Source organism: Scyliorhinus canicula, chromosome 18, assembly GCF_902713615.1.
Source record: "Scyliorhinus canicula chromosome 18, sScyCan1.1, whole genome shotgun sequence".
Taxonomy (NCBI): Eukaryota; Metazoa; Chordata; class Chondrichthyes; order Carcharhiniformes; family Scyliorhinidae; genus Scyliorhinus; species Scyliorhinus canicula.
The window spans coordinates 100,924,838-100,933,816 of record NC_052163.1 but is presented as its reverse complement, the minus strand read 5'-3'; the positions used below and the strand labels follow the sequence as shown (position 1 = coordinate 100,933,816).

The 8,979-nt window shown below is 43.1% G+C and overlaps 1 protein-coding gene across 6 annotated transcripts in view; it reads left to right on the top strand.

Moving 5' to 3' along the window:
* Positions 1-470: 470 nt before the first annotated feature.
* The window catches only part of ranbp3b (RAN binding protein 3b), a 110,073-nt gene continuing 101,564 nt past the window's right edge, over positions 471-8,979 (top strand). For 3 of the 6 annotated variants that reach the window (XM_038778078.1, XM_038778084.1, XM_038778083.1), the window contains exons 1-2: positions 471-546; positions 5,993-6,051. In XM_038778078.1, the coding sequence (XP_038634006.1) occupies positions 525-546; positions 5,993-6,051 (81 nt within the window). In that variant the 5' untranslated portion in view covers positions 471-524. The remainder of the gene's footprint in view (positions 547-5,992; positions 6,052-8,979) is intronic. The other 3 variants (XM_038778079.1, XM_038778077.1, XM_038778080.1) reach the window with 2 other exon arrangements.

Here is an 8,979-nt window from a genome sequence, read left to right as displayed (position 1 = left end):
TTCATTGCAATCAGCCTCAAGTGCGCATGCTCATTCGGGAGACTATCCCATCAACGACAGTTGGCCCCGTCCACCCCTCCCCCACATTGTGATCACAGTAAGAAGTCTTACAACACCAGGTTAAAGTCCAACAGGTTTGTTTCAAACACGAGCTTTCGGAGCACGGCTCCTTCTTCAGGTGAAGAAGGTGATCACATTGTGATCAGCATTAAGTGTACATGCTCATTCAGCCCCTCCCCCACATTGCGATCAGCATCAAGTGCGCATGCTCATTCGGTGGAATGTCCATCAACGACAGTTAGCCCATCCCTCCCTCACATTGCGATCAGCATCAAATGCGCATGTTCATTCTGGAAAATGTCCATCAACGACAGTTGGCCCCGCCCCTCTCCCCCAAGATGAACAGCATCAAGTGCGCATGCGCCACAGTCACCAATGCCCGAAACTGGCGCGGCCAGAATAATCCGCATGCGCATTTCGATCTTCCGTTCGAGGAGCATTGTGGGGACGCGGAGAATCCTAAAATGGCGGATCTGGCAAACGAAGGTAAGCAAGTGAAAACGAACACGGAGTATTGGGACGCGGCAGAAGCGAGGCGGGAGTTCAGCTTCTTAACCCAGGATGTGCACAGTGGCGGTGTCGGTCTGTACTCCAGGATCAATGCAGTGTCGCTCTCTCCTGAATGGCTGGATTAGGGAGATGAATAGGGTGCACACACCCACAACAAAACGCCGGCTAACCAGGCCTCAGTGAGCTGCCAGAGCGCCAAACAAATCAATAACAGCAAAATCAGATGGGAATATTCAGTTGGGTAGTCACAGGAGGAAGAAATATGTTATAAAAAGGAGGCAACAAATCTATTAGAGCTAAACAGGAAGAAAGAGAAAGCGACTGGAACATCTTCAAACGGAATACGAGAAGGGGCGCGTTCGACAGAGGAATAGAAACCGAAGGGTTAGATAGAAAGAGTTGAAAGTGATGGGGAGAAAACACGATGTGGAGAGAAAGCCATCAGGACTGGAGCGAGAGAGCCTGAAACCAGGGAAACGGGAAGGAAAAAAAAACAAGGGGGAGAAGATCCAGGGGTGTCCCGATTAGGGCGGATGGGGCGGAGGGGAGAGAATGAAGGCCTGGAGACATGAGGGGGAATTGGGATGATGGGGTGAGGTTGGATTCAGGGGATAGTGGGGAGAGGTGTGGCTTTGGGGGAAGGGATTGAGGGCTGTGGTGAGTGGGGAAGAGCAGAATGGAGGAGCAGGAGAAAATCGGGGAGGGGTGTGTGTTGTGAATGGGAGATCAGGGAGTGGGTGTTTAGGGTGAAACTGAAATTGTGATGATGGGGAGCAGACAGCAAAGAGTGATGGACGTAAGTGCAGAATAAATAAACTTGGTGACCGAAGTGGGTGAATAGCAGATGAAAAAAAGCACAAGAATATGAAAGGGCTTGTGAGTTTTGTAATTCAGGCCATTTAGTTTCTTGTGCTTGTTCAATGCTTGTGCTTGATCACAGAATAGCTGTGCCTCAAGTATTGCAGCCTTTTCTCCATATCCCTTGACAGCCTATCAACAATAATCTTGATCTCAATTTTGAACATTTCAGTTGACTCAATTTTGAATTTCTCAGGAAATAATTCTATATTTTCTCAACACCCGTTGTGTTTGAGGGGGAAAAGTGCGAGCTAACTTTGCTTCTAAATGACCTACTTATTTTAAGGTTATTATCCCATATTCTGGATTCTCCTCGAGGAAATAATTTCTCTGCACCAACGTTATTATTCTGAATCATTTCAAGACCTTTTTGGACTGTCCTCCAGCCTTCTAAACAAAAACAAATGAGATATGCAAACTGTCTTTGCATTTTAATCCCAATGTGATAAATTAAATGAGAGCTGGTTGGAGTCTTATCTGGCACAAACTAAAATGGCTTCAGTTGGAGGCCTTCGTCTCAGTGTAAGGGTTTATTGTGTTTGTGTTGGCCATCTGCAGCAGATTTATCAATGACCTTCCTTCCATCAAAAGGTTAGCAGTAGCGATGTACATTGATTACAGTATTCTGTACCATTCACAACTCCTCTGATACTGGAGCAGTCCATATCTGTATGCGGGAACACCTGGAAAACCTTCAGGCTTGGGTTGCTAAGTGGAAAATAATATAAGTGCCAAGAAATGACCATCTCGAACAAGAGAGAATCTAGCTATCTCCCCATGACATTCAAAGGCACGATGCATAAATCAAGAGCGTGATGGAATACTTTGCACTTGCCTGAATGAGTGCAGCTCCAAAAATATTCAAAAAGCTTGACACCAACCAGGACAAAGCAGCTGCTCGATTGGCATTCATTCACCATCTTAAACATCCACTTAATAACAATAATAATAATAATCTTCATTGTCACAAGTTGGCTTACAGTAATACTGCAATGAAGTTACTGTGAAAAGCCCCTGGTTGCCATGTTCTGGCACTTATTCGTGTACACAGAGGGAGAATTCAGAATTTGCAAATTACTTAACAGCACGTCTTTTGAGACTTGTGGGAGAAAACCCACACAGACACGGGGAGAACGTGAAGGCTCCGCACAGACAGTGACCCAAGTCAGGAATCAAACCTGGGACCCTGGTGCTGTGAAGCCATAATGCTAATCACTGTGCTACCATGCTGCCCAATTCCTCCATTACTGATGCACAGTGGCAGCAGCATGTACCAAATATGGGATGCACTGCAGCAACTTGCCAAGCCCCCATTGACATTACCTTCCATACTCATAGCCACAACCACCTATAAAAACAGGGACAGCCAATGTGTGGGAACATCGCCATCTGCAAGCTTCCCTCCAAGTCTCTCACCATCTTGACTTGGAACTATTTTGCTGTTCCTCCACCGCCGGGACAAAAAGCTGGGAGACTCTTCCTAATAATATTGTGGATATTCTTACACTAGGTAGACGGCAGTGATTCAAGAAACTGTTCACCACCACCACTTCATGGGTCTTTAGGGATGGGCAACAAATGCTGGCCTTGCCAGTGATGTTCAAATCACATGGGAGACAGTGTATGTGAATAAATTAGCAAGTGCCGTAAAAGAGAACTCAAAAGTATTTTGTATATATTTACAATGAAAAGAACGGTAGCCAAAGCTGGTGTCAATGAGAGAACAAAAAAAAGATTTCTTTCTGGAGGTAAAGTAATTTGGAAATTGTGGAGGATCTGGCTACAATCATCTAATTCTTCCTGCTGGACGAATGGAGAGTTGCAAATGTTCTACTGTTCAAAAAAGGCAAGAGGGATAAACCCAGCAACTACGAGCCAGTCAGCCTAATGACGCTGGTGCAGAAACTTGGGACAAATAATAATCTGGGATGGAGTTAATTGACACTTGGAAAAGTATAGGTTAATAAATGTAAGTCAGAAGGGAGTTGTTAAAAATTCTGTTGGATTAACTTGATTTGCGTTCTTCAATTATTGGAGAATCCTAGAATTGAATCAAGGAATGATGTAGTACAGAAGACAGTCATTTCAACCATTGTGCCTGTGCTGGGTCTTTCACAGAGTTATCCAGTTAATCCCACTTCCCTTCTCTTTCTCTGTTTCCCTTCAATTTGTTATCTGTTCAGGTATTTACTCAATTATCTTTTGAATATTACTGGTCAATCTGCTTCTACCTGTTCAGGCAGTGCATTCAGGGCACAACAGCTCACTGTACTAAAAAAAGCTTTCATCATGTCGCCCTGTGGTTACTGTGCCAATCACATTAAATCTGTGTCCTTTGGTAACTGACCTTTCCGCCACTGCAAGCAGTTCTTCCTTTTTCACCCATCAAAAGTATTCCTAGTTTTCAACAAATCCCTTTTCACTTTCACCTTTTGAGGTGACTATTTATATAGCATTTATAAAGTATTATTGTGCAGTTGATGATATGGGATCATAGCTTTAAGATTAGAGTGAGACCATTTAGTGGATGCTGGAACAGAGAGCACTCTTAATGTATGTTGCAACAGTGGCAGGACAAGTTGATAAGGTATGGCATATTTTCCTTTATAATAAGAGGTAGAAGAGATTATATTGGTCTACACCACCAGTGTGAAACTGACTTAGACCTGTAGTCTAGATGTAGGAACAGAAATAGGCTATTCGGCCCATCAAGTCTGCTTCACCATTGAGTGAATTTATGAGCAGTCTGATATGATAATCCTCAACTTCACTTTCCTACCTTATCCTCACAATCCTTGATTCCCTTACTGATTAAAAATCTGTCTATCTCAGCCTTGAACATGCTTAACCCAGCCTACTGCAGTAAAACATTCCACAGGTTCACTATCCTCCGAGAGAAGAAATTCCTAATTTCCGTTTTAAATGGGCGTAAATCCCTTACTCTGAGATTATGCCCTCTGGTCATAGACCCTACCACAAAGGGAAACCACCTCTTAGCTTCTACTCTGTCAAGCCCACTGAGAATTCTGTGTCTCTCAATAAGGTCACCTCTCATTCTTCTAAACTCCAATGAATACAGGCCCAATCTACTCAACTTGTGAATTGCTAGCTGATTTTTCACAATATCCGATCAGGTTTCTACTGAAGTTCATAAAACAATTGTTCAAACTCCTTTTGGAGAAATGGTTCGAAAGAGATTTGAGAAAGGTGTTCAAAGAACAAGTGTTTTTCTATTGCATAAATTTTTTATTTTTTTTTTTATTTTTTTAAAAAAATTTAGATTACCCAATTATTTTTTTCCAATTAAGGGGCAATTTAGCGTGGCCAATCCACCTACTCTGCACATTTTTGGGTTGTGGGAGCGAAACCCACGCAGACACGGGGAGAATGTGCAAACTCCACACGGACAGTGACCCAGAGCCGGGATCGAACCTGGGACCTCAGCGCCGTGAGGCGGTTGTGCTAACCACGAGGCCACCGTGCTGCCCTTCTATTGCATAAATAAGGAGTAACTGTTTCCAGTGGTTGGAGGGTCAGTAATCAGAGGACACTAATTTATGCGTTAGGGGAAAAAAAATCATAGCCGATGTAAGGAAATGCATCTTTAGCATCGTGAGTTATTATGATCAAACACAGACATGATTCTCTGAATTACCTCCTTCTGTGCATGGTGGCTGCTCTATTCCAACAAGGTCCATCGATATTTTACTGAGTTGCCCAAAACTGAACAAGATTCTGTACAGCTCAAGCATAATTGCTTCAGTTTTGTGTTTCAACACCCCTGAGATCAAGGTTAATGTTCCATAAGTGTTTTTGAGTGCAGATGTGTTAGTGACAGTATGTACAAGAAATGTCTGTGCATATGAGAGACCCCAACAAAGGGTGTGAATGGGTGAGCGGGATGTGAATGTGAAGGGGATAAGTAGGAAAGAGTGACAGCAGGTGAGCAGTCGTGCATGAGAAGTGTTTGTGTGCAAAAGAGAGCATGAAGGAGGAGTATGCGAGACTGTGTGCCAAGAGTGTGTATGAGAGATCAACTCTTTACACATGTGAAAATGGAATATGTAAGAGACTGCATGAAGGAAATTAATATGAAAGTGAGTAAGCATGCACATGAAGGAGGATGTGTATCTGATAGCTCACAAGGTATGTGTGAGCACTGAGTGTGGTGTGCATGACTGAGACCATGCAGATGTGCGGGTGGTGTGGTGCACAGGGTTGTGCTTTATGTGTGGGCAGCGTACACTGTATCTGAGGGGAACCTTTGTGGGTTGGGTGACTGGAGCTGAGGGGAGTACGAGAGTGAGGATGTAAGAGTAATGCATATGAAGTGTGTGAGAGACAGCACATGGGCAGAGTGTTTGGAATAATCTGTGGGAGTGCATAGAGTGTAAGGAAGAGTGCAAAGCATATGTGAGAAATTGAGGCAGTTTGGAGGGGGGGTGAGAAAAGGAGGGAAAGAGGGTGAGTACGCCAGACTGAGTATTTCTGAAATTTTCATCTCATTGAAGAAAATAAGTTGCGACTAAAATGTGCATACTAATTTATTGTTCTTTGTACACAGAGAAACCTGCCATTGCTCCACCTGTTTTTGTATTTCAAAAAAACGAGAAAGGACAGAAGGTAACGATTCTACCTCAGTATTCTTTTCACTGTATTGCATTTTGTGAAACAACAGGGTTGCCAGTTTGAACTACACCTTAGTTGTCTTCTAAGAATTGGAAGTTAAAAGCATTTTGCAACATAATCTAAATCCCATTTTAAAGGTGCCACTTAAGCCCAAATTAACTAACTTTTTTGGCGTCTGTTTCAAGCGTCCACTACCCTATGTAGTGCATTTTTTCTTAATCGCTAACCTTGCTTGATACTTGTGAACTTTGTATTTTTTGCCATCCTCTCCCAATCTCGTTGTCTGCTTACTTGATTCTTCATCTGAGACTTTATTTCATACAATTATACTTTTACATTTTTAAGATCGGACAAAGACATTGTTATTCCTCAAATAACGCTACTGACATGATCTTCATTAACTTTCTGTTTACCAACAGTATATATCAGTGATCTTGTGCCAGCTTAATCTAACTTGCTTCAACGAGCCCTTTGATGTTGTTTCTTATTGAGGGTGCCACGGCAGCACTGTTGCTTCACAGCTCCAGGCTCCCGGGTTCGATTCCCGGCTTGGGTCACTGTCTGTGCGGAGTCTGCACGTTCTCCCCGTGTCTGCGTGGGTTTCCTCCAGGTGCTCCGGTTTCCTCCCGCAAGTCCCGAAAGACGCGTTGTTAGGTGAATTGGACATTCTGAATTCTCCCTCTGTGTACCCGAACAGGCACTGGAGTACGGTGACTAGGGGCTTTTCACAGTAACTTCATTGCAGTGTTAATGTAAGCCTACTTGTGACAATAAAGATTACTATTATATTAACAGGAAGTGGATATGACTGAGTAATCGCAACTTTCAGTTCAGAATGCTTTATGACTTTAGTGAATGTTGTATTTTTTAGACACAAGGTGTATTAGAACTGGAGTGCTGAAGATGCAAGACTCAAAGAAGTGTTGTATGTAGGTTGTGTTTTTCGAGGTAGTAATGCATCAAGGTGGTTCAGGTGACTGGATGGTTTACCAGAATGATTTGAACCTTGAGATATCCAAAATTTGTGAAACAAACTTCCACCTCCAAATGCCTGTGGGGGTGGAGGTAGACAGCAAATATTGGTTGCTGCATTACGGTGAACTCCAGTGAAATTGGATATTTTTGTTTGCAAAAATGAGTTGCAAATGAGGTAGTGATGTGGCAAGAGGTTTAAATAACTTTATAAGTAGTAAGACTAAATGTTTTGTAAATATCTTTCAAGCTGGTATTTTTTTTAAAAAAAAATCTATAGGAATTAAACCAAGTTCAGGAATGAGAAAATAATTTTAATGCGGCTCCTTTTCAAAATTAGAAATTGTACTCTACCAATGTGAGACATCAGCATTAGGATATGGATCACTTGTCTATTTTGGATGCACTTTAGGGCAACCTTTAGACTGGCTTAGATTCATTTCAGAAAGGAAACAGACTTTAATATTGTTAGTCTCCAATGCATAAAGTCCAAGAGTCAGTGGCCACTTCCTTAATCTATTGAACATCATGTCCTTAAGAAAGTAGTCGTATTAAAATGTTAGACAGATATTGTCCTTAACATATCTATTTATAAAGTGGCCTGACTAATTTTTTTCTTCTCTGTTGCTGTCAGACTTACTACATTTTTATTCCTGGAGAGGGACAAATGAAAGAAAACACGAAGAGGGGAATGGGAGAGAATGAGTGCATATTTTTCAAAACTTAGTGTACCCAATTATTTTTTTCAAATTAAGATGCAATTTAGAATGGCCAATCCACCTAACCTGCAAATCTTTGGGTTGTGGGAGTGAGACCTAGGCAGACACGAAGAGAATGTAAGCTCCACACAGACAGTGACCCGAGCCCGGGATCGAACCTGGGTCCTCAGCGCCATAGGCAGCAGTGCTAACCACTGCACCGCCATGCCACCTGAGAATGAGTTCATAAGGGAGCGAGAGAATGATGCATTATATGGGCCAGTGACACTCAACTCTATCTCTCCATCAGCTCCCCGGACTGCCCCTGTGCTGCAGGAATGCCTGTCTGATATCTAGTCTTGGATGAGTCAAAATGCCCATTAGTTCAATATCAGGAACACTGAAATGAAATGAAATGAAAATCGCTTATTGTCACGAGTAAGCTTCAATGAAGTTACTGTGAAAAGCCCCTAGTCGCCACATTCCGGCGGGGAGGCTGGTACGGGAATCGAACCGTGCTGCTGGCCTGCTTGGTCTGCGTTAAAAGCCAGCGATTAGCCCAGTGAGCAAAACCAGCTGAAACGCATCATCTTCATTGTCTGCCACAAGTAGCATTTCTCTCTCTCTCTCTCTCTCTCTCTCTCTCTCTCTCTCTCTCTCTCTCCTCTCTCTCTCTCTCTCCTCTCTCTCTCTCTCTCTCTCTCTCTCTCTCTCTCTCTCTCTCCTTCCTCTCTCTCTCTCTCTCTCCTTCCTCTCTCTCTCTCTCTCTCTCTCCCCCCCCCCCCCCCCCCCCCCCCCCCCCATTGCACCTCAGGCTTTCTGTTGTTCTAACGTTTGCGTTTTGTTGCCCATCTCATTCCTTTGTCCAACCACGGCTGGCAGAACTTTCATGCACAAGAGCCCTACTCTCTAGAAGTCCCTATTAAAACCTGTTCAGCATTTCTCCTACATTTCATGATTTCTATTATTTAATCAAACTTTCAGTCAAGCCTTCTGGGTCTGGTATTAAATTTTGTGTGCCTATCTGAAGCACCTTGGCACATTTGTTATACTTAAAATGCTATAGAAATGCAGGTTGTTGCGGAAGGAATACTTTAGGAGAATTAACATGTGTCACAGGGCGGATGTGATTGCCTTTGAGAGGGTGCAGAGGAGATTCACCAGGATGTTGCCTGAGCCGGAGCATTTCATCTGTGAAGATTGACTGGTTAAATTGGAGTTGTTTGCCTTAGAGTGAGGTGTGCAAAATTCA